The sequence below is a fragment of the Acomys russatus genome, chromosome 10 (assembly GCF_903995435.1).
Source record: "Acomys russatus chromosome 10, mAcoRus1.1, whole genome shotgun sequence".
Taxonomy (NCBI): domain Eukaryota; kingdom Metazoa; phylum Chordata; class Mammalia; order Rodentia; family Muridae; genus Acomys; species Acomys russatus.
Window position 1 is genome coordinate 16,582,611 of NC_067146.1, and position 26,871 is coordinate 16,609,481.

General features: G+C 39.2%; 1 protein-coding gene across 1 annotated transcript in view; it reads left to right on the forward strand.

Annotated features, from left to right (window-relative positions):
* Pot1 (protection of telomeres 1) overlaps positions 1–26,871 on the forward strand; it is a 64,377-nt gene that overhangs the window by 32,128 nt on the left and 5,378 nt on the right. The window contains exons 6-12 of the mRNA XM_051151850.1: positions 560–715; positions 8,026–8,195; positions 12,541–12,626; positions 15,674–15,736; positions 19,708–19,864; positions 23,900–24,105; positions 24,768–24,903. Of these exons, the coding sequence (XP_051007807.1) occupies positions 560–715; positions 8,026–8,195; positions 12,541–12,626; positions 15,674–15,736; positions 19,708–19,864; positions 23,900–24,105; positions 24,768–24,903 (974 nt within the window). The remainder of the gene's footprint in view (positions 1–559; positions 716–8,025; positions 8,196–12,540; positions 12,627–15,673; positions 15,737–19,707; positions 19,865–23,899; positions 24,106–24,767; positions 24,904–26,871) is intronic.

Here is a 26,871-nt window from a genome sequence, read left to right on the forward strand (position 1 = left end):
GCATATTCTGGTTTCCTGATGCTTGCTTTGAAATAGGCACAATCTCTTTGTTTCAATGGGCTTAGTTTTGGGTTTTTTTGTTTTTTGTGTGTATGTTGTTGTTGTTTGTTCATTTGTTTGGTGTTTGCCTTATATATTTTTTTCTTCCTTTTCTCCTTTCTTTTTATGGAGTAACCAGAAGTCATACATATCCCGAGCTGAGGGGTGTAGACAGAGGAGAAAAGGAGGGAAAGGAGGGAGGGGGAGGAAGGAGAGGAAGGAAGGGGAGGGAGGACGGAGAGGAGGAAAGGGAGAAGGGGAGTGGCATTTGAGCACAGAATGAATAAAAACACACACTCCACAGCTAGATAATATGTGTGTGGTATCACACAGTGACTACTTCATTTTAGTTATCTGCAAATCACCATTAGTCCATCTTTATCCTTTTCATAATCACAGAGTGATCCATACTACATTTTAAAGTAACTAAAATACTTAGCAGCATCCACTGATTCATTTTGGGGTCATCTTGGTGCAATCGTATGAAGGTCAGTAAGCTTTGCCTCTGTGTTCATGGCAGGTGTGGGACGGGACCAGGACAGTGTTTCCCTCTTGGAGAATGTCCATGCAGGATCTCACTTTCGAAGGTGACTTGAATCATATTCTGCAGCTGCACAGCCTGGTGATAGACATTCTGGTCTATGATAACCACGTTCAAGTGGCAAAGTCCCTGAAGGTGATGTTGAGTACACAGATGCATGCTATTTTTGTATTTATATTCTTTTCAATTTTGTGATATTTGTTCATATAATATTTGTAGGTGATATTTGGCTAGAAATTAACTTTGGATTTGTCTTAAAGTTTTAGTTATAAAATGAGTATCTAACTTTGAATGTGTTTATACCTACATTTTAAACATTTTTTTATTTGAGAATATAATTATACCATTACCTTCCTTCCTTTTCTTCCTTCCAACCCCTTTTACATATTGCCCCTTCCTTGCTCTTCAAATTGAATGACCTCTTCTGTTTTAATTATGTGTGTGTTTCCTAAATACATAACCAGCATGAGCTCCGTCCTCATATAAACATGACTTACATGTGTTTCCAGATGTAGCCATTTGGTATTTGTGTTAGTTAGTGTTTCTGTTGCCATGAAGAGACACCATGACCACAACAGCTGCCATAAAGAAAAACATTTCATCGGTGCTGGCTTACACGCTCAGAGATTTAGTCCATCATCATCATGGCAGGAAGCACGGGTTGCACAGGCAGACAGGGTGCCGGAGAAGGAGCCAGGATCAGCAGTACTTAGATCAGCAGGCAGCAGGAAGAGTGAGCCTCTGGACCTGGCTTGAGCTTCTGAGACCTCAAAGCCCACCTCCAGTGACACTTCCTCCAGCAAGGCCGTGATAGTGCCACTCCCTGTTGGCCTAAATGGGTCGTACCTATTCAAACCACCATATTCCCCTGCCTGGCCCCCGTAGGCTTGTAGCCATACCATAATGTAGAAATGCGTTCAGTCCAACCTCAAAAGTCCCCATAGTCTATTACAGTCTTAACCCTGTTCAAAAGTCCAAAAATCTCTTCTGAGACTCTTGGCAATCTCATAACTGTAATCTATAAAATCAAAAGCGAAAAGGAAATCTTATTCTTCAAACATATAATGGCACAGGATATACATTACCATTCCAAAAGAGAGGAAAGGGGGCATAGTGAGGGAATACTAGACCAAAGCAAGGCTGAGTACCAGCTGGGAAAACTCCAGACTCTGCATTTTATGTCTGATGTCAAAGCTCCAACTTTAAGCTTTCTTGACTCCAACACACTTATTTCTCCTGGGTTAGTTCTGCTCTTTGTTAGCCACGCTCCTCAGCAGATAACCCACAGCACTGGCATCTCCAACATCTTGGGATCTTCAAGGCAAACAAGGCTTCCTTTTCAAAGCTTCCCATGGGCATCCATGCAGGGACACCCCTGACACACGTCTAGCCTCACAGGCTTTCCTTAGCTGTTGAGGGACATTACATTACCCCATTCTTCTTTCCTTGACTCCAAAGCTGCCAAGCCGTGCTGTTTGCCAGGACTGAATTGTGCCCGTCTCCCTGCTCCCCCACCACTCACCCTCACCTCCCCATGCGTTACATCTTCACCTGCTGTCTGTTTTATGGTTCCCTTCACTGCCGAAGCTTGGTTGTCCTGGACCTCTCTCTGTAGACCAAGGTGGCCTTGAACTCAAAAGATCCACCAGACTCTGCCATCCAAGCGTGAGAATTGAAGACGTGTACCACTTTGCCTGGCTGTAAGCTTTCCTTTAATTCCTTTTCAAAACTTGGAAGCTTAGCTCTGAGGTCACCACTCCCTTTATTTCACTTAGCATCAGGCTTTTCTTTAATCTCTTGAGACTTCTGGTGCTCCTTTTCCCTCCAGCTGTACATCCTGTATGTTTTCTTGTTCAGTGTGCTCATTGTGATTATGGATTTGCATTGAGACTGGCCACTAACAGCCACACAGCACAGTCAATGCTAGCTTGTTTGGAAATGTCATTTGTAAAAGCTGTTAATTCCTAACTCTCAATTTAGCCTCAGGTGGACTTTTAGATACGAGCAAAAAGCAGCCACACTCTTCACCAAAATATCCCTCCAAACAAAATCACCAGCAGGCCTGTCACAACAGTGCCCCAGTGTGGTACAAAATCACCAGCAGGCCTGTCACAACAGTGCCCCAGTGGTGCCAACTTTCAGATGAGATCCAGCTCAAGTTTTCTGAGCCCTATGTCCAAAGTCGTGGTATCTTAAGCAAGCATGATGCCGTCCAAAGTCATGGTGTCTTAAGCAAGCATGATGCCATCCAAAGTCATGGCGTCTTAAGCATGATGCCGTCCAAAGTCATGGTGTCTTAAGCATGATGCCGTCCAAAGTCGTGGTGTCTTAAGCATGGTGCCATCCAAAGTCATGGCTTCTTAAGCATGGTGCCGTCCAAAGTCATAGTGTCTTAAGCATGATGCCGTCCAAAGTCATGGTGTCTTAAGCATGGTGCCGTCCAAAGTCATGGCGTCTTAAGCATGATGTCATCCAAAGTCATGGTGTCTTAAGCATGGTGCCGTCCAAAGTCATGGTGTCTTAAGCATGGTGCCGTCCAAAGTCATGGTGTCTTAAGCAGGATGCCGTCCAAAGTCATGGTGTCTTCAGCATGATGCCATCCACCTTTTGGGTGCAACAGAAATAGCTGAAGTTTTAGGAGTCTCTTAGACAATTTTAACCAACAACTCTAAAGAGGACTTCTCGTTGTTGGGTTTTTTTTTTTTTTTTAATTATGGCTACAAGTTTTTTGCTATTGTAAAAAAAATTGTGAATGTAAGAACTGTTACTTTTAAATAAACAGGGCTATATAAGATATTAGCAACTCTTTAAAAAGAAATTGTAAATTTAATGAGGGATAAGATTAATAATATAGTATTAATCATTAGAAGGCCATCACTAAAGCAGTGTTCATCGCCACCATAATAATAACAAATTGTTTCATTTGAGTGGGTGGCATTTGGACAACATGTATATGTAAAACTACTACTTCTGGTTTTTATCTGTACAGTCCACTTATAAGTAGCTTAGAAGTCTAGAAACAATGCATATGTGTGCCTTTTCATCATACACTACAGGCATGATGCAAAATATTATTCTTTGATCAAGTCTTCAAGTTATTATAGGAAACAAAATTTCAGATTCAATAAGGAAAATATCTCTAGGTCACATATTTTCTTTAGAATCTGCTTGTATTTTTTTTCTCCTCAAAAGATGTAGAGTTCTTGGTATGCGCTGGAGCAGAATCTGAGAGTCGGAAGCCACGTGCTCAGCAGCTCTCTGGCTCCTGCTCATGCGCCTTCTGCAGCTCCTGTGGCATAGACCACCACGCCCGGGTGCAGACAGCCAGAAAGAAGTCTGGTCCTGCATGATTGTATGAATATAGGTCACCATCTGTCCAGGGAGACTTGAACCCTGGCCTCGCAGGGCTGCCTTAGTGAGGTCATAGTAGTTCTCTGGGATGGACATGGGACTAAGGTTCTTGAGACTTAATTGTCTTGAAACTTTCTGGGTTGTTTAGACAGACTGTGGACATGTCCATATTATGTGCACATATTACTTTGAGAAAGTATTATACCACGTCTAGCACACACAGTAATTTGCATGCGTTTGTGTGAATTGTAGACCTCGCTTACTGTCTAGGGAAATTTGACAGTTCTTACTAAATTTAAACTCACAAATGATGGAGAATAGTATTTTTTCATTATTATCTATAGATTATGAAAGTCTCCTATAGCAGATAGCACTATCCTGAATAACAACACCCAGAGTAATGTTTGCCAGGCACTCAGGTGATTTTGATATTGTCTCAAGACAGAAGTACAGGCTTCATTCCACTCTATGAGAAACTAAGGCCTTTGGAAGTTAAATCAGCAGTGTCTGTTTCTAGGTCTAATGAACACTGAAAGAAAGTGATATTAGCTGTACAGCATTGCAACCTATATTTAAGAAGAGAAGACACAGAAATAAAACTACGTATGTTCAGTCCAGCGCTGTTCCCTTTTATTATACATATGTCCCAAAGCAGAAAACACTTGCACTCTTATATTGTGTTCCAAAGTGTCTTAACTGACTGGGATCAATAAACAATGTGAAGGGCAGGGCCCCAGGTTGTGACTACATCTTCTTAGCCTTTATACTGGTGTGTGTGTGTGTGTGCGCGCGCGTGTGTGCGCGCGCGCTCCTGTACTTGGGGAATATACTTTTGAAGATAGACTTGAGTTTTTCTCTGAAGATTCTGTCTATGCTGATTTATTTCCTTTGGAAACAAGAATAACAATAAGTCCCCATTTGAAAGTGCTTTCACAGTACACAGGAAGCGCTCCTTAGTGAGGAGAAGGGTGTACCCTTTTGCTTAGCTGCATTATCTACTTAGACCATTCCATCATTAGAACTCTCTTCCCTTTCCCTGCTGTGCTGTCATAACTATACATGTTTCTAGGCATTCCCTGTTGTTCTTCCCTAAATTTTGAACAGCACATTGCAAAGGCTCTCAGGGCAAGGAGGACCAAACAATTATCTGCTGGGTAGGCAGTTGAAGAATGCTGTGGATGGGCTCTCAGCAATGGTATCCTCTGCATTGTCCACTAGAGGGTGACGTGAGCACACATAATTAGGAAAATAGATGGCATGTCATTTCTCCCAAAGACATCACAGCACTAAATCATTCGCAGAGCAAAAATCAGGATGCAAAGAATTTTCTCTCTGTGTTTATAGCTTTACATTATTTACTGCTCCTTGATACCACTCTTATTTATATTCTGACAACTTCTGAAACAGTAAGAATCTTTTAAGACAGTAGGAAATCTTCAGTCATTGATGCAAATACCTTCCCCACATTTCAAGACAGATGTTCATATGTGCATTTTCATATTGGCATGCATGAGATAGTTTCATAATTTGTTGTCTAGCAGCGAGGAAATTTTTTAAAATCATGACTTTATTAGGAAGCACAGTATCAACTCCATAAGTAATACACTCTTACCTTGCTGCAATTCTTAAAACAGCATAAAATACACATACTCAGAATCACGTTTTGTCATTTAGTGGCCCAATAATTGCAATTAGCCAGAGGGGAAAATAAAAACACTGTATCAACTTTTTAAAAACCCTGGAGGACTCTTTTGTAGAGGCAGGCATGGGGACTACTTTCTAACTATTTATTGTTAATGGATATCTACTGACTAGATGCTTGTAACAGAATACACTGCACTTTTATGTTTTTCATATTAATTCTTTAGCTTGTAGCTATTGCATAACTAACAAGACTAAACAATACTTTTTCTTAATAGAGCATCAGGCACATTTCATAATATTTACTCAAGTTTATAAAAACTTGCTGCCTCTAGAAGGCATTTCTGATAATAACAATTTGTCATCTTTACTCTCATCTATTCAGAGATATAAGCTCCCTGCTGCCCTGTATGTTTTGTACACTAGTTCAATGTAGTGAAGGAGACCCACACTAAGTACCATGCAGCTGACCCCTCACATTTTCTCCTGCAGATTTTACTACAATTAGTGTAGATTCCTCCACAGTAAAGCTATATATGGGATATTCTTAACCTCCGCTGCGCTTGGTGTCTTGCCCTTCAGGTCTCTCTCTCTTGCCAACACAGAGCTGTACCCTCCATACTCCTTAGCACACACATTACACTTAGGCCTTGCCCCACAACCTGCTCTTCAGAATGGTCTTGACTTTTTTCTTACGTACACGTTTTTGGAATAAGTTGTTAGAAGTCATGAAAGACATTGAAGTGTCTGGCTGAAATTGTCTTAAGTTTAAATTTTAATGTGAAAGAAATTATACTTCAGATGCCTTAACTTTTTATCTACTAAGAGAGGTCTTTACCTCTGCATCAGCCTTCTCTCTAGTCTCTTGAAAAATATAGACATTTGTACTGTAGACATGCTGTACTAATGTATAATCAAGAAGTAGTAAACATTCCAGAAAGCATACACACATATTTTCATGTTTATTATTCTAGTGTCTCACTGTGGAACCCTCGTGGATAGTACATGTTTCTATTGCATTTTTACAATTTTTCATGAACCTCCGTATTCCCTTTTCCACCTCTGATGTAGAGCAGGTAAAGGCAGTTAGAGAACAGACTGTTTATCTCTTCCTGCCTCCTCAGAAAATGCACGAGGACCGTGAGAGTGAAGGAGTAGTGCTGCCAGGGTAGCTGTTTCTTCCTTACTGTCTACTGTTCCTGCTCCACCAGAGCTAAAGATTAACAAGCAGGGTTAACCTTTGTGGTAGCATTGTTTGCTTGGTTTCCCTTCTTCCATGCCTCCCTCCTTCCCCTCCCCATTTCTATACCCTATTGACCTCTTCTTTTCCTTTGATGCTTCTTTTCAAATATATTATGTTACCATTATTATACTGGATTTATAGGGAAAAGGAAAAAAATGGCTTCTCATTCATCTAACTGACACTCCGGAATACTGTTTTTATGCAAGTGAATTAAATGTCCTTGTTTGCATCCCGTTCTGCTGATAAGTTTATACAAAAATGCATATTTTGTAGCTTGTGCCTATGGGTAGGTGTCAGTGTCTTTATTTTTTATTTTATTAAAATGTGGTTGCCTGGGTTGGGTTTGAACGTGTGAGCACAAAGCATCTTCCCCCATAGCTGACACTAGAGGCTCAGGCAGCAGCACAGGCTCTGGATGCCAGTGTCTTTGAACACCCTACTGTGTTTCCTCATGTAAGGTCTTCATTGAAGAAAATCTTAAATTCTTTAGTTAAAGATGTTTTGGCCAAATCTAGAAAAATAGCTGAGACTGACTATAAAGCAGTTAGTTCAGAGTTCTGGTTTAATCTTAGATTTGAGATCTCTGAATGTTTTTCACAAGATTGTGATAAAAGTACTAATGTTATCTTAGAACTGTATTCTCCATCAAATGTGGAGGAAAAGGAAAAGCATGTGGTGACACAAATGTATAACAGCAACAATCAGAGGGTAAGGAAGGAGCATTTCTGTGGCTAACAATGAATTTAACCTGTTGGATAAATAAAGCTATGATGTTATTTTGATTAAATGACATTAGTAATTTTTTTCTAATGTCTCATAGTGATGAGATTTTTATGCCACATTTTAATACCATTTTAGTTCAGTTCAAACAAGTTCTTTTCAAAATATCAAATACAATTTCATTTAGATATTAAATTCCTTCACTGTATTTTGTTGATGGACTTATTAAATGGGCCTGCTTATGTTGTGTGCTGTGCACATGGGTGTGTGCACAAGCACGCTCCTGTGCCTGTTTCAGACCTGATGTGGTGTCTGGGCGGCTGACGTTAGGCACGGTGCTGTCCTGCTTCCAGCGCCTTCTTGGTTTGCATAGGGCCCCCTGTTGCTGTGTTCTTGGTTATTGCCTCCTGTTGATTATGAAATTTTCAAATGTCAGAAATTGTTTTAATGCTTTTTTCTGAAATGATATTCTTAAATAATCTTCTCCTAGATCGGAAGCTTTCTTAGAATCTATAGCCTCCATACCAAACTTCAGTCTGTTAATTCAGAAAGCAGCAGTTCCTTGTTAAAGCTGGAGTTTCATCTCCATGGAGGGACCAGTTATGGTCGGGGCATCAGGGTTTTGCCAGAAACAAGCTCTTGCGTGGATCAGCTGAAAAAGTGAGTATTTTTGATCCCTGCTTGAAAAATATAAATGAGATATTTATTAGTTTATTTTGTAAGGTAGCATAGTTCCTGAGGCTGTGTGAGGCCTTAGTCTTGGTCCTGTTTTTCCTTTCTGCCTTGCTAAAAATCAGACCCAGACTCTTCATTGCAGGCAGATGGTACCAATGCACTATATTTCTACTTCTACCGCCTGTTTTTCTGAAACTATGCAAGCCAAGTGAAGCAAGTGATTTTACGTACAAGTAGTGAGTCACTAACCACCATTATAGCCGAGTCTGTCCCAGCGGTTCGAGCTCCTTCTCTCTCTGTCATGTGCTGCCCCATTTGCTGCATTAAGCAGCTATAGCAACAGCAGTGGCAAGTTGGGCCCAGCCAGTTTACCAGCTGAGAACTACATACCACGACTTCAAGAACTTACTTAATAATACTGTGGGGGGAAAAGATCCTTTTAGGGTTCTTAAATATATCACAAGGGGTGGCTGTATGTCACGTTTTAAAAACATTTTAACGGGTATTTTAAAAGTTTTTAGAAAATAGCATGTTGTAAATTTGGTCTGTTTTTTCCTTAGGTATTTTTAGAGGGTATGGTGAACAGAAACCTCTATTTTATAGGAAGAAATTCATATATCTTTAAAGAGAAAGTAAACTATTTTATATACACTGAAATAAAATTACTGTCATCCAAGTTTTAATTTCCTTTAGTTGCCGTCGACATTTGGTTTCTATTTTCTAGTTCCATGTTATTTTAATGCACAGTATGTCAGAACATTATTTCACTTTCATAATAATTTTAATTAAAAGTTTTTATGTATTTTGGTCATATCATTTTCTCTTCCTTAATTACTCCCTATATCCTCCCCCATATTTCTACCCACCTTTTTAATTTAAAAAAAAAGGAAAACAAACCGAATAGATAAACTAAACAGAAAGTCAACCAGACATTTAGAAAATGAAAAAACATACAGTGTGCAAAGCAGAGTCCATTTTGTGTTTGCCTGCTACTTATAAGCATAGGACCTGCCCTGGAGTGGCTGATATACCCAGTGACACTACGTTGGTGAAAACTGTCTTTCTCTTTTCCAGCAGGTATTAGTTGCAAATAACGTCTTGGTTAGGGGTGGGGTGGGCCTTTGTGTCCACTTCTCCTTCTCAGTGCTGAGATTTTGCCTGGTTTTTACCTGTGTAGGTCATATGCATATTATGATGGTCTCTGAGTTCAAGTGTGCATCAGTCCTTTTGTGTCCTGAAGATGCTGTGTCTTTGGAATCATGATCACCCTTGGCTTTCAGTCTTTCTGCCTTCTGTCCCTGAGCCCTGAGAGCAACAGTTTGATAAAGGCAGCCCCCTCAGGGGTGAGTGCTCCACGCCGTCCAGCTCTTTGCCTATTGCTCAGTTGTGATCACTTTGTTAACCACCATCTACTGCTTCCCTGGTAAGGACGAGTGATGCTCAGCCTTAAGTCCAGTTTATAAAAGCGGTACGTTGCCTGTGTAACAATTGTACCACTACTGCACAGTACATATTTGAGGAAGGTTTCTGTTGTAGGTTTTGCACAGTTTATAGCTGGGTGAAACTGATTTTAATTCTGAGCTTGATTATCTTTTTCCAACTTCTCCTTTGAGGTGTTAGTTATTCTTGTTTGTCCAGAAGTTTCAAGCGTGTCCTTACATTATATGATATTCCTTCAGTTTTTAGATGTAGGCTGTTAGTGCTATGAGCTTGCCTCTTAGAACTGTCTTTAATTGTGTTCTGTAATTTTAAATATGTTGTTTTCACTTTCATTCAACCATAAAAAAATTTTAATTTCCTCCTTATCTATTTCAACCTTGATCCAATTTTCATTCAAGAGTGAGTTGTTCAGTTTTAATGAGTTTTGTGTGTTTTCCCATTTCTGTTGTCACTATGTACAGCCACCATAGTGGTCATATAAAGGGAAGGCTGTGATTTCAATTTTTTTTAACTGTCTGTTGAGACTTGTTTTGTATCCAAGAATATAATCAAATTTGCAGAAAGTTCTATGGGCTACTGAGAACAAAGTATGTTCTTTACTATTTGGGTAAAGTGTTCTTACATACCTGCTAGAAGCAGTTGATTCATATTGTTATGTAGCATACCTCTGTTAAGCTCTTGCTGGATGATCTGTGCACTGTCCACAGTGAGATGTAGAAGTCCTCCACTGTCGCTGTGATGTTAGCTGTAATAGTGTTTCTTTTATGGACTTGGATGCCCTTTGTGTTTGGTACATAAATATTTAGTATTGTAATATCCTCTTGGTAGATTTTTTTATTAATGAGTATATAGTGTACTTCTCTATCTATTTATTAGCGTTGGCTTGAAGTCTTTTTTCAAGTATTAAAATAACTGCACCTGCTCTTTTCTTGGGTCCGTTAGCTTGGAATATCTTTTTCTATTTGTTTACCCTCAGATGATGTCTATCCTTGGTGGTGTGGGGTGTTTCTTGGATGTAGCAGAAAGATAGGTCCTGTTTTCTAATCCAGTCTGTTAGTCTGTGTTTTTTATTGAGGAATTGAGACCATTAATATTGAGAGCTTTTAAGGAGCAGTATTTATTAATCCTTGCTATATTTGTTGTCATGATATGGTGTACCGCCTCCCCCACCTCCCCTGCTGGCCTTTTTTGGACTAACTGTTCTGCGATTATTTATTTCTTGCTTACTCTTGGGAGTAGTTAACCATCTCTTCAGACTGAAGTTTTCTTCGTAGTGCCTTCTGTAGATTTGGATTGGTACATAGAAATTTTTTTATTGTGAAATACCTTCTTCATCAATTAGGAGTAAAATCTTGCTGGGCGTAGTAGTCTGGGCTGGTAACTTTAATCTCACGGAACTTGTAGAACATTCTTCCGGCTCCTTTAGGCTTTTAGTCTCCACTGAGAAGTAGGGTGTTTGAGTGCACCTGCCTTTTTATGCGACTTGGTCTGTTCTCTTTAGTTTAGTGTTTTGGTTATTATGCATCACGGGGTGTTTCTTTTCTGGTTTAGTCTGTTTGGTGTTCTACGTGCTTCCTGTGCCTTAATAAACATCTTTCTTTAGACTGGGGTAATTTTCTTCTATGCTTTTATTAAAAATATTTTCTGTATCTTTGATCTGGGGATTTTCTTTATAATCATAGAATATTATTCATAGATTTGTTCTTTTATAGTGTCCCAATTTTCCTTTTTTTTTTCTTTTTTTTTTTACTGGATTATTTTATATTTACATTTTTCTTTGACTTAAGTTGTCCATTTCTTTTATATTGGCGTCAAAATCTGAAATTCTCTCTTCCATTTTTTTTTTAAACTCCATTGCTGAGGCTTACCATGTGTGTTTTTTTGTTTTTTTGTTTGTTTGTTTGTTTTTAATGTCTTTAGTGTTTCTTTTTCAGTTTTATTTCCGTTTGGGTTCTTTTCATTATTATTTCTTTGCTAAATTCTATTTCCGTGTCTTGGATTGTTTTCAGTATTTCATTCAACTGCTTATATTTTCATGGTGATCATTTAAGGATTTATTCATATTCCCTTTCAGGTCTTTGAATTTATATTTCCTTTTTTAAGTCCTTGTTTTGTGCTTTGGCTGAGTTGCTTTTTTTAGGGCCTGTTATAGTAGGCCTGCTGGCTTCTGGAGGGGTCCATGGGAGAAAGCCTGTTCATCTAGTCAGTGCGGAGTCACAAAGGAGTGGACATGGACTAGAAAAAAGGGCTGAGAGAAGTGACTGGGAAGAATTAGGGAGACCTTGGATCTGCAGAAAGCTGTTGAGTCCCCAGGGATTTGTTGTGAGTTGGGAGGAGGGGGTCAGACAAGTAGGCTGCAGCTGGACTAGGGTGAGGGTGGCCCGAGTGGAGCATAGGAAGGAGAGCGCAGGCTTCCTGTATGAGGTTCGTGGTAGTGTGGCAGGCATTGGTCCCTGGAAGGAAGAAGCCCTGTACGGCCGTGGAGTCACAGGGTACTGGAGATGGATGGCCTTCATGTGGAGTCTGAAGGAGGTTCTCAGGTCGAACTAGGGAGGCCCTGTGTCTACAGCCAGAGCTGAGTCCCACAAGAGTTAGATTCTTTTTCCAATTTTGAGTGATATCATTGTATTTGATAATGTTAACCATTACATTCCTAGATTTGTTGTTTGTTTTTGCAGTATTTCGCTGACTAACTGTTCTTTTCATATCTTTCTGGCCCCCTATGCTGTTCGTTTTGAGTGCTTTGGAGCTCTCACTGATAAAAGCTATAGACCATTGACTTGAATCATGCCAAATTGTATAATTTAATGAATTCCTAGATTTTGTGGGTATGGCTAAAACATACTCTTGATATTCTTATGCAATTTTCTCTCATATTCTTTAATTTCAGAGATTTAGAATGTGCAAATTTGGCAGTGAATCAGCCCACAAATGGTATCTGTCAGTCAGAAAATGAGGACAACTTTGCACTTTCAAGTAAGGACAATTTATAACATTGACATTTTTTCTTCATAGTTTTAGGAGCACACTTACATTTTCAATGTTTTCCCCTGTCTCTTTTTTCAAATTATCTACCTATATGGTGTGTATGTTGATTAAAGGATAACTGTAAATAGTTATCTTGACCTATGGACTACTAAGTTTGGTTCACCCTTAAATATATAATCACAGTTTCAAATTAAAGTAATAGTGTTTACTTGATTTATGTATTTGTATGTATTTTGCATTCATTTAAAAACGCTGTATGAATTTCTATTTTCCTTGGCAGTTTCTAAAAGGAGCTAAAGATGTGGATGCTTCTTTATCTTAACCAGCCAGGTTGTTTTTGTTTGTACACGTATTAGATGTTGAGTGCGTAAACATGAGTCATCCAAGTTTCTCCAAGGCATTCTCATTGTTGATCTTAATGGGATTGCTTTTGCACACACTGTGTTTTGAGATTGATCTGTGCTGGGACGTATGTCAGTACCTCATTTTTTTTTAAAGAAAATGTTTTATTTTTATTTTTTTACATATACATTTATGTCATTACACACATATATAATAAACTACATACGGCAAGAAGAAACCAGAAACAATCGGAAATTATGTAATTGTTATGTTCATAGTGTTTTGGTTATTTGTATTTGGCAACTTTGAAGAACACATCTTTCCTATCTTGGTAAGTCTAAAATTCTGAATAAATCAGTATCTATCATATGTCATCTCTATCAACTTAAATCATCTATCTCGAGCTAAAAACATCTTAAACCCTAAACAGCTAAGCTTAATTGTAATACTAAGTTATTTGGTCTTGAACCCCATCAGAGATTTGAGAAGGAATAAAATTAATACCTGAGTAAAAAGGAAGTGCAGGTTAGCAGCTTCCAAAGTGGAGGAAAAAAAAATGACAGAGACAGTTTGCTGCCTGAACAGTCTCCCAAACTCTCTGTGCCGTTGGAGCATCACCTGCAGCCTTCTTCTGGCCCAGTGTCTCTGACAGACATATCTGTGAGGCAGGACCTGTGGAGGACTTGCTTACCCTGTCTTGTCAGAGTTTGGCTGTTAACTCTACCTGCATCCAAGCTTGCCTATTTTTAGGCAGAATTCTGTCTGCGGAAGAAATGAGGACACTTTGCCCAGTGGCTGGTTTGTCACATTTGAAGCTATTTCCATAAGCAGGTTCTTTCATGCTCATCATCTTCTTTGAGGTAGTTAACCTACCTCATTGTCAATGAATCTTTAAAATATTAAAAACATCTTTAAATGCCATATTTGTAGGACTCTGAGGTTTTTTGAAGACCTTTATGTAAATATTTTACCTTATCTATCTATAGAATCGTATCTATCTGTTATGCCTAGGATGTATATTCTTGTGATAAAAGTAGACTAGTAATTGACATGACCATGATTTGATCAACTAACAATTAGCTTATATTACTTAATTATCCTAAACAGCCTACAATAGCACTTCCAGAGTACTGGACGTAAACCTTGTATTCTTCTCTGAGTTTTATTGTACAATACAACTTGAAGTAGAGTGCAAGAGTACAAATATATATAATGTGTGTAAAGAATAACCTTAAATTTTGAGTTCTATACCAATGCATCAAAATTAAACTTGTTTTGCATCAATATACAAAAATTCCATATAAATGAATTAAACATAACCTTGTGAGTGACAATTAAGGCCTTAAGTTGGGGACTAGATTCAGTAATCTACTTTTTGTCCTATCATCCCTATATATTTCTATATTCCCCCTTCTTTCTTTCAACCCCCATCTCCAAACCTGAGAAAGAAAGATAAAGGAAAAGAGAGCCATCCCTGAGTCCAACCTTGTTTTCTCTCTGAATAAGAACAGTAATAGCTTATAACCAACTCCCACCGAAAACAAACATCTATAGCCTAATAAATCAACCAAAAACCTACTCAACTCCCCCTTAAGAGAAATGGGGGGGTCGTTCTCTTAAGGTTTTTTTGGGCTTATTTGGGACGAATAATACCTTTGTAGGGGCCCTAATAAAATTGGGGATATGGATAAACAAGCTAGGAATAGCTTTTGTGGTTTAGTTTCTAAGTGTTGAGAAACTATAGGCTTAATAGAAGTCCTGTGTGTGATACTATAAAATGCTGGACGAATTGGGGTAGGAAGCTTTCTTTGAAGCTGTCCTGGGAGCTGTCCTGTTCTGATGAGGAACAGCGACTGAAGCACTTGGGGCTGGAACATGCAGGATGCAGGATGTCAGTGTCCAGCATGATGAGGGAATGAACCCTGTCCAGTCTGATCCAGCATCAGTGTCCGGTTCTTGTGTTCTGAAAACATAATTTCTTACAAGCATTATACAGTCCTAAAATTATAACTGTATGAGGTGTGTGGGATGTACAAAACAATTAAGGCTGGTTCTCTGTTCTTTGTATCATTTCTTAATGCGAGAGATGTGGTGATGGGAGTGCTTGGACTAAGAAGCATTGTTTGTCTCTTTTTCGTGTTTAGATGGATTCCGTATCTACCAGAGTATCAAGTGGCCATAATTATTGCTTTAAATGCATCAATTATTAGTATATTTTTAAGTGTGAACCCTCTCTTATTAATAATTCTTAGTGGTTACAAAGCCATTTGGTAGGAAAAAAAAATACAGTGCACTGCACTTTGTAAGTGACCTTCCTGTGTCAACAGTCAAATGTGCGTTGGCTTTTAAGCCTTCCTTGCTTTCCTGGTTTGTCACTTTTTCTACCAATACAAAAGTTTCTTGATTGCTGTACCTTGAAGTCATGTAGTATAAATCCACAAATGTTCTTCCCTGTTGAGATCATGTTCCGTATTCTAAATTCTTTAAGAAAAGAAAGATATTGTCAAATTTTGTCACTGTGCCTGTTACTTTTGTTAGGAGTAGCTGAATTTGAGGGAAACAGACATGTCAACATTTTTAGGCTTTCTTTCCTTTCTTTGGATACTGTTCTTTATTTTCAGTTTTACATTAGGTTTCTAATGGACATTTTAAAGAACATTTTAATTGTGTGATTTCTTTTTCTTTTCCTGTAGGCTCCGGATCAGGTTCAGTATCACTGTATGAGGTAGAACGATGTCAACAAGTCTCTGCTACAAGTAAGACCACTCACAGTGCTGTAGCCAGCATACAGATGACTGTGTTCACACTTCCCGCTCACAGTGCCGTAGCCAGCATACAGATGACTGTCTTCACACTTCCCACTCAGAGTGCCGTACCCAGCATACAGATGACTGTCTTCACACTTCCCACTCAGAGTGCTGTAGCCAGCATACAGATGACTGTCTTCACACTGCCCGCTCACAGTGCTGTAGCCAGCATACAGATGACTGTCTTCACACTGCCCGCTCACAGTGCCGTAGCCAGCATACAGATGACTGTCTTCACACTGCCCACTCACAGTGCTGTAGCCAGCATACAGATGACTGTCTTCACACTGCCACTCACAGTGCTGTAGCCAGCATACAGATGACTGTCTTCACACTGCCCGCTCACAGTGCCGTAGCCAGCATACAGATGACTGTCTTCACACTGCCCGCTCACAGTGCCGTAGCCAGCATACAGATGACTGTCTTCACACTGCCCGCTCACAGTGCCGTAGCCAGCATACAGATGACTGTCTTCACACTGCCCGCTCACAGTGCTGTAGCCAGCATACAGATGACTGTCTTCACACTGCCCGCTCACAGTGCTGTAGCCAGCATACAGATGACTGTCTTCACACTGCCACTCACAGTGCTATATCCAGCATACAGATGACTGTCTTCACACTGCCACTCACAGTGCTGTAGCCAGCATACAGATGACTGTCTTCACACTTCCCACTCACAGTGCTGTAGCCAGCATACAGATGACTGTCTTCACACTGCCCGCTCACAGTGCCGTAGCCAGCATACAGATGACTGTCTTCACACTGCCCGCTCACAGTGCCATAGCCAGCATACAGATGACTGTCTTCACACTGCCCGCTCACAGTGCCGTAGCAAGCATACAGATGACTGTCTTCACACTGCCCGCTCACAGTGCCGTAGCCAGCATATAGATGACTGTCTTCACACTTCCCACTCACAGTGCCGTAGCCAGCATACAAATGACTGTCTTCACACTGCCCTCTCACAGTGTCGTAGCCAGCATACAGATGACTGTCTTCACACTGCCCGCTCACAGTGCCATAGCCAGCATACAGATGACTGTCTTCACAGTTCCCACTCACAGGACTGTAGCCAGCATACAGATGACTGTCTTCACACTGCCCACTCACAGTGCTGTAGCCAGCATACAGATAACTGTCTTCACACTTCCCAACTAGTCCCCTTGTTCCCAATAGATTTTCATTGGAGTAGTCAGTGATTCTGTTTAGCTTTGATTTCCCTGCCTCATCCTATAGTGATATAAGATAGAACCCATGCATGTGTATATTTCTAAATATACTTAAAGTTATAGATCATAATACTTGTAAGATACATTGCATTGGATGTGTTATTAGCGTAATGATATAAATTCTACCCTGACATTAATTCAATAAAATTATACTATGTATTTAACGTATACACCTAAGAAATTCTTTACACTATTAAATTTAATATTAACAGTAATAGTACACATTTACTACATATATTTCTGTTCTTTTACTAACTTGGAAAAAGAACAGCTTTAATTCATAAAAAAATATGTGAGCACAAGTACATTAAATAATTCATTAAGTAGGTCATTAAATATGTAATTCTATAAAACGGGAGTTTCTCCTCTTGGAGATGTAAGTATGGGTGAAAGGCTAAAGATTTATGTTTTGTTGGAACTGAAGTCACCTTGTACGCAGGCTTTAGATGCCTATATGGAAACCATTACAGATGTTGCTGTGCAGGGGTAAGGACCTCTGTGAGCATAAGCATATGTAATGTACAGACACATCTTGACCTACAAAAACATTCCTGGTATCTTTGGAGAAAAGACAGGTTCTAAAATATGACAAAGAAATTAGAGATAAGTCAAGAGTATCCTGAGTAGCTAAAAAGTAAAGAAATTCCCAGGTAATAGAAACTATCAACTTTGGGACAATGTAATCATCAAAATAAATGCTAATGGTGGCTTAGAATTCCTTGAATAAAACTAGAATGTATGAACTCAGATTGCTAATAAAAATTAATAAAATGTGATTGAATAGAAAACTCTTAAAAGGTAGAATGATACCTAATAAGTGAAAAAGTAAAGATTTTTTTTTTAAAAAACACCATTTTGCAAACATGGTACTATTTACTGTGAATCAGTCTGTTTTAAACTATTGGATTCTAAATGTTTGGTAAAGAATAACATGTTTATCCCTTCCTAGTTACCCCCTTACTAATTACAAGAGTGGGAAATTAGTTCAGAGTAAAGTTTTGCTGAACAGCCTTTACTCAGCTGCACCAATTTTCCTTCCATGGATGGCAAAGTCCTCTCTAACAAATCTCTTCATAGAGTGCATTAAGAACCAGTGTCATATATTTAGTCTCTATGCCAGAAATGCATAATCTGAATCTCAGGGTGCAAAAGTATGCTTATTCAGCAAATAAGTATCTAATTTTCAAGTCGGTGTCATGATGGAAACACAAATAGACTGAATTTCATTTGGATGTTGGAATGTAAACACGTGAAAGACAAATACTGTGCATTGTTAAGATTAGAGCAGGAAGGTAAAAGACATTGGAGAGACGTAAGTGTCTGATAATCCCATCATAGTGTTAAGTCCATGTTAATTGTCTCTGAAACAGGCACTGCAGCTATGTCAGTGAAACAAATTGTTCTCCTGAAATACTGAAATGTTAGCAAAAATCAGGACATAATGTCTGGAAGTTGTTCTCAGTAATTCAGTTAGAAAGTTATAAGGATAGAGGCAGGATAAAGGTGGTAGATGAAGAGACCGGAGTATTACACTTGGGGAGTTGTTTTAAAGCATATCCCGGGTATCTTTATGCTCTCACAGTTTTTATTTAAACTTGAGTGTAACACAAGCTTCAGATATCACCTCAAAAGGCGAAGTGAGGCCAAGTGCTTCCTTTTTCTCTAAGTTGATCAGGCCTGCACTACAAGCTCTTAGCCACTTATTCCTCAGGGGCTTTGTCGCATTAAAGCTATGTACAGAAGTAGTTTTCCTCACTGTCTCTGGATTGCAGGGCTTCTCCTCACTTCCGGATCTGGGTCCTGGGGTCCTGCTCAACTATGGTACCAGTCAAGAAAAATATAGGCAGTAAACTTCAAAACCCTACCCAGACCTAGCCAATGGACAGGACATTCTCCACCATTGAGTGGAGAGTGAGATATGACTCTCACACAAATTCTGGTGCCTCATTTCTGACCACATCCCCTGCATGGGGAGACCTGGTGGCACTCAGAGGAAGGATAGCAGGTTGCCAAGAAGAGACTTGATACCCTATGAGCATATACAGGGGGAGGAGGTCCCCCTCAGTCACAGTCACAGGGGAGGGGAGTAAGGAGAAAATGGGAGGGAGGGAGGAATGGGAGGATACAAGGGATGGGATAACAATTGAGAAGTAAATGAATAAATTAATAAAATAAAATTTTTAAAAATTAAAAATAAATAAATAAAAATAAAATAAAATCCTCTTCCATACACTGTGCGTGACTGTGCTGGTCCAGCTCCCCTTATAGCCATCTCCACCCACACATCCTGGCTCTCTAGGGAGGGAGGGTTCAATAAAGTCTTGAATTTGAAATTCCCAAATATGTTTCGTTAGTGTTTGTTTTGGTGAAATCCAGTTGGAATATAAGCTGTGGCATACTCAGGTTGGTAGTGAACTGTTTTATACAGGTAACATGCATAAGCACGTATTATTTAATGCTATAAAGATGCATGAGCATCCTTGCCTCAGTGACTCAGCTCCTGTGGTGTCAGTTTGATGGGTACTCTCTGCCTAGAGCAGGTCCATGGCTGTCGGCACATGTCCAGAAACAGTGACTATACCTGAGATTGACTTTATAGGAAATCTTTGCCTCAGTGGCATTCATGCCAAATACAACCCAGGCTCCCATACATTGTTTACTTTGATATAATGTAAAACTTTCTTTACAGTCCTTACAGATCACCAATATCTAGAGAAAACACCATTGTGTGCCATTTTGAAGCAAAAGGCTCCTCAACTATATCGAATCCATGCAAAACTGAGATCGTATATGCCCAGAAAACTTTTCCAGTCTGTTAAACTTCTTTGTCCTAAATGTCATTCATTGTAAGTATTTCCCAAAATTAAAAAGAAATAAGTATTTAGGTCATTTTTTGTTTTTATATATGTATGTGTATGATTGTGTGTGTGTGTGTGAGGTTTTCTGTTCTAAAATGATGATGATTTGATTTAATTTTAGTATTTTATAACAATAATGGTATTTTAAAGGAAAAGTATGAAATTCCTACAAAAAATACTTTTGATTCATTCTTAGTAATAATAAAAGTAGATGCTATTTTCATGCTTAAAAGTCAGCATTTAGTAAGTTTGATACATATAACTGAATATTTTCTGTCATGCTTCATAAAGATAACATAGTACGTTCAAGTATAGTGTCTTCATTCCAAACACCAGTTATTATGTGATTGAATAAATATTTAGGATTTTGTAATCTTACTTATAAGCATTCATCTCAAAACATGTTTAGATAATGAGTTTTAACGCCTCTTAGTACTTTCAGTATAATATACCATCTTTGCTTGAAATATAGAAAATAGTATTTTGGAAAATACACGCTGTAGCTGAACTTTTTACTACTTTGTGGGTTCATTTTTCTCTCTTCAACCCATCTCCACCCGTATTAACCTCCTAACCCCAGATAGGAGAGAAAAAGGATAGAAAGGGGCGAAACTACCTTTAGACTACACCCTGCTGATGAGAGGCGCTGAGTGCCTTGGGGCCAATTTGATCTTCCCCATTAGACTATCTCATTTCTTCTTCTCATTCCTTTGTGCATGTCTACTTGACAAATACCAACCAACAACTTCCAACCACTAACAGCCAACAACAGCAACCCCACCTCTCAGGTCCCTCAAATTTATATATCTTCAATGTTCCCATAATTCCAAACGTCACACAATCTCAGAAATCATCTGCAACTGGCAAAACCCTGCCCCAGCTAGAGCATGAGGCAAATCATAGTCATTTGCTGTGAAGCAGCCTTATATCCCCACACCCGGGATTACAATGAAAACATATTCCCATAATATTTTAATGCATGAACATGCACATTGGGCTAGTATTTATCATGCTAAAACTCTAGTGCACTATTATATATAAAACGTACCCATACATGTCCACATAATTTGTGTTCGCAAATTATTTATTATTATATCTCTAGAAAAAGGTATGTTTTTCCTTACAAAATCTGAGATTATAGTATTTGTAGAGAAATTTTCTTCTTAAATCTCATTTCATAAAATTTAAGGAACTTGTTTTCTGCCCACATGATCTTGACCTCAAAGTTGTGATTAAACTATATATGAAGATTTTAAGTACTTTGTAAAATATTACCAAATCATGATTATTAAATGCTATAGTACTTTGTCAGATGTAGGGTTGGTGAAGATCTTTTCCCAGTCTGTAGGCTGTCGCTTCGTCCTGTTGACAGTGTCTCTTGCCTTACAGAAGCTTCTCAGCCTCATGAGGTCCCATTTATTAATTGAGGACCTTAGAGCCTGGGCTGTTGGTGTTCTGTTCAGGAAGTTGTCTCCTGTGCCAATGAGTTCCAGGCTCTTCCTTATTTTTTTCTTCTAACAGATTTAGTGTGTCTGGTTTTATGTCGAGGTCTTTAATCCACTTGGACTTGAGTTTTGTGCGTAGTGATAAATGTGGATCTACTTGCATTTTTCTACATGTAGACATTCAGTTAGACCAGCACCATTTGTTGAAGATGCTATCCTTTTTCCATTGAATAGATTCTTTGTCAAAAATCAAGTGCCCATATGTATGTGGCTTTATTTCTGGGTCTTTGATTTGATTCCATTGATCAAGCAGCCTATTGCTGTGCCAGTACCATGCTGTTTTTATTACTGTTGCTCTATAGTACAGCTTGAGATCAGGTATGGAGATTCCTCTGGAGGATCTTTTATTGTACAGGATTGTTTTAGATATTCTGAATTTTTTGTTTTTCCATATGAAGTTGAGAATTTATCTTTCAATGTCTGACGAAGGACTGCTATCCAAAATATATAAAGAGCTCAAGAAATGAAACACCATCAAACCAAATAGCCCAATTAAGAAATGGAGCTCAGAACTAAACAGAGAATTCTCAACAGAGGACTATCAAATGGCTGAAAAACACTTAAAGAAATGCTCAACATCCTTAGTCATCAGAGAAGTGCAGATCAAAATGACTCTGAGATTCCATCTTACACCCATCAGAATGGCTAAGATCAAAAACTCAAGTGACAGCACATGATAGCGAGGATGTAGAGAAAGGGGAACACTCCTTCATTGTTGGTGGAAGTGCAAATTTGTACAGCCGTTTTGAAAATCTTTCTGGTAGTTTTTAGAAAACTGGGAATAGGGCTTCCTCAGGACCCAGCTATTTCATTCCTTGGAATATACCCAAAAGATGCTCCACCACACAACAAGGACATATGCTCAACCGTGTTCATAGCAGCCTTATTCATAATAGCTAGAACATGGAAACAACCTAGATGTCCCTCAGTCGGAGAATGGATAAAGAAACTATGCTACATTTATACTATGGAATACTACTGAACTATTAAAAACAAACAAATCCTGAAAATTTCAGGCAAATGGATAGACCTAGAAATGATCATACTGAGTGAGTTAGTTAACCCATACCCAGAAAGACAGGCATGATATGTACTCACTTATTACTGGACACTAGCAAGAGATTGAGATAGATGTGGGGACTTCCTACTGGGTGAGAGAGGTAAGGGAGAATTGGGAACTAGAAGGATTCAGAGGGTCCTAGAAACCTTACAAGAAGACTATCAAAGCTGGCTGATCTGGAGGGGGTCTGCTCAAACTACTTTACTAACCAAGGACAATGCATGCAGTAAACCTAGAGCCTGCATCCCGATCTAGCCAATGGACAGCACATTCTACACAGTTGTGTGGAGAGCGAGGACTGACTCTGACATATACTCTGGTGCCCCCTATTTGACCACTTCTCCTTAGTGGGGAGGCCTGTTGGTACTCAGAGGAAGGATAAGCAGGCTACCAGAATGAGACCTGATAGGCTCTGATCTTATAGTGGGGGACAGGTCCCCTTCTGTCACAGACCTAGGGGAGGGGAATAGGATGAAAGAGGGAGAGAGGGGCAATGGGAAGATAACAATTGAGATGTAATCTTAATAAATTACGTAAGTAAAAATAAATAAAGTCACTCTGCAATAGCAAAAATGCTACAGTACCATGTAGCTTTCAAAGAATAATACTGCTCAGTAGTGTTCTTCTAGAGACATAAAGCATCATAGAGAATGCAAGAGATGACTTAGGGTTACCAACAGCTGGTGACAGAATTGCAACAACCCCTTAGACCTTCTGATTCCAAACCATGCCATTTCTACGCCATGAAAATGCCTTGTATGGATTATTAATTATTAAATTGAATGACGTCAGTACTGTTTTAAAGCGGGCACCCGGTGACAGGGAGACTATCCAGGGTGAAGGTAGAGCTCCTAGTACAGCTCTGTCTGCCAGCTGAGTGGCCCTGGAAGTACCTGTGACCTCGGACTCTAAGCCCAGCGGGAGCCAAGGAGCTAGGTCAGCAGGTGAGGACGCCTGCTACCAAGCCTGATGCCCTGAGCCCCTGCATGGTAGGGGATTATCCCGACTGCTACACATGCACCGTGCCATATGTTTTCCAACATGGATACAGTCTATCTCCAGTTGTAACAGGGATTTTCCTAACCATACAGTGTTAAACATCGGTTGCATAAAAACCGTTAAATCCGAAGAATGAATTATCTCCTTAATTTAAGAAAGCTTAGCTGATTTAATCTACATATAAAATAGTTTTCAAAATTTGTTCTATATTCACTTATTTTATGTGTGAGTATTTTACTTGAATGTATGTCTATATGCCATGTGTGTGCCTGGTGTCACAGAGGTCAGAACTGGGATTACAGACGCCTCATGGCTCCGTGTGGGGTTGGGAAATGAGCAGCAAGTGCTTCCGAACACAGAGCCGCCACTAAGATTTTTTTACCTGAATAATTTATTAAATTGTAGTTTTTGAGAATATACATATATTGTTTTCTGATTCTTCATTATCAATGATTTTAGGCAAGAAGTTCCATCTGAGAATAATTTGGATAAAATTTTGCAAGATGCTGCAACTAACACTCCAAACAGCAAGCTGCAAGGTACCTCATGGTATGACTCAAAAGTCTGGTCTACCGAAGGCCAGGGAGGACGGCAGGTCGCTGTTCATTTTGTGAAAAATAATGACATTCTCCCTCTTTCAAGTGAATGTCTCATTTTGATAGAGGGTAAGAGACTTGTTATTAGGCTTTTAGAATATTGTTTTGAACTTTAATTGTGTTAAATATACCTTATGGGCACCTAATAAAATACTGTTTATATTTTACAAAATAATGCAGCAGCTAGACTCAATATGGATGTGCAAAAACATTCACCAGGATTGCATTTTCAGATCATGAAAACTTGCTTTGATCAACCTTGTTGGACTTTTGCCTACACTCTTGCAGCTTTAAACAGCTCTAATTGATTAATTATGTAGTAGAAAGGCTGGTTGCTTATGTGCAGCTGATGTAGTCTTGGCCTCTGGATGTCACTGTTGTTTCATAAAAACAAGATGAACCTTCTACTAATACCTAAGTCAAGGAAAAGAGCTTTGAAAAGCCATGAACGATAATGACAACTTTAATAGAATGTTATTGTACTATTTTTAATTTGGGTTCTTTTTAATCTAATTTTAATGTAACAGTTTATTTCCTTTTCCTGCAAAGTTTAAGTTTCCTTGTAAATTCGTAATTCCCTATCTTTGTCATTCTTTGGTGAATTCACTATATCTCTTGTGTTACTTATATCCTACATCTTGCTCCAATTAAATTTGTGTTGTTGAAGAATCTCTTTCTTCTTTCCTTCCTTCTTTCTTTCTTCCTTTCTTTCATTCTTTGTTTTTTTTAAGGAGGATGGTTCTGTGAAGTCTCTAAACTCTCAAGCAAGTTTCATAGTGTGATTCCTGTGAGGTCCGGCCCCGAAGACTTGGAGCTTCTAGACCTTTCAGTACCATTCCTTATGCAAGGGAAGGCGTGTCACTATGGGTATGTGTTCAGTGTCAGACATGCAGATTACAACAGTGTCTTCATGGTTTATTCCTTAGGCCACTGTATTTGCAGTAGGTACTTACTTATACCAGTTTGTACTTAGAAACATTTCCTGAGCTATATTGACTGTGTTAGAATTGTACAGATGTAATACAGGTTTGGTAAACGCTGTTTAAATTTAAATTTTGAGTTTTCATCTTTTATAGTTAAGTGGTAGGTGCAGAGCGCTCAAATGCGGGCAGAGACAGCAGATCCAGAGTTTCAGTGTGCAATAGGAGCACTAGGGTAAGCAGCTGTGTGCTGAGTGCTGTATCCAGTAGCTTAGATATAGTGATGCAACCCCACTGTGAGTTCAAGAGCAACCATTCTAAACTTTTCTTATATTTTTTTATTCTAGAACACACACACACACACATATTTGCACGCACGTGCACACACACACGTACACATTCGTGCCCAGTAAGTGAATTCCACAACTGCTGAGCCAGCACTTGGCAGAGTTGCTGCAACTGAAAACTGACAAAGAGTGTGGGGTCTGCAGATTGTGATCTGAAGGAGCATGAGTAAAGCACCAGGACATCTGAGGCAACAGTCACCCTGAAAATGCTTCCCTTTGAGAAGCCTTATTCTGCAGCCTAGATAAACCTTGTCATCTCAGCTTCCCTCCCCATCTCCTAATGTGTAGCATCCACTAGTCATTTTTACTAATGAAACTAAATTTTGATTTTCATTATAAACATACTTTCTGCCATTATCATAGCTACCTGATTATGGTCCTTAGAGTGACCAGTGGGCCTTGCCATTGGGCTTTCTTTCACACACAATGGATGAAAACCTGCAGCAATGAAATAAAGTGAATTAGTAACTTTTTTTTTTTTTTTTTGCTCTGAAGCACCCAGTGTCTTCATATCTTTAAATCTTCTGCAAGGTTTATATTGCCCCTTAATTGAAATATCAAAACTCCTCATGCGCTGTGCTCCTCTGAGTATGTCTGGTATGATCATCCCTTGCTCATTTTTCTACCCGCTTTCCCCCTCGCCTTCTCAGGGCAGTGTGCCTTGTCATTTGTAAGTCAGGGAAGTGACAATTAACCATTAACTTGCGTTATCATTGTCTAATTCTAGTTTTCATTCCATTATCTTTCTATTATTACTGTTATTAAAGAAATGTTTATATATTTGATAATTAAATGAGAAACCGGAAAGTAGTCATCCCTGTATTTCCCAGTTTATAAATGAAAAGGACTAATTAATTTTCTTCTAAGCATATTTTCTTACTGTCTCATGACACTCAATCATGCCTAATAAAACTGAATTATTTGTACTTAAATATATTCATATATAGGGAGAACAAGTGTACTAAACAGTGCTTAATTTTAGGTGGTAACTGACTGTCAGACATCATAAACTATACAACTCTGAATGTGGGCTTACTAAAAACATTTATTTACTTAAATCTTACGCATTCTCACTTTTCATGCAGAATAATTTTTCTTACTTTCTTTGTGAGGCTGTGGCCATCAGATATTGTTAATAGAGCCATAAATCCAATGAGTTCCTGCAACTTCTCTCCTAAGTCTTTTTGTTTTAACAAGTAAGAAAATTCACAAATTAATGATTTGGTCTGGAGTCCAGTTCCTGATTCTAGCATAAGTGTTCTAGTCTGAAGCCCATTGTCTTAGTTACTGTTCTGTTCCTGTGGCAGAGGCAACTTATAAAAGACAGCGCTGCCTTTGGGGCCTGCTTGCAGGTCAGAGGGTGACTCCATGACCGTCACAGTGGGGAGCATGGCAGCAGGCAGACAGGCATAGCACTGAAGCCGTAGCTGAGGGCTTGAACCCTACCTACCAGGGGCAGTTAGAAAGAGCAAGGTTGGGCCTGGTGTGGGCTTGTGAGACCTCAGATTCCCCCTACAGTGACACACCTCTCCCGGCAAGACTATACCTCCTACTCCTTCCTAGAGAAT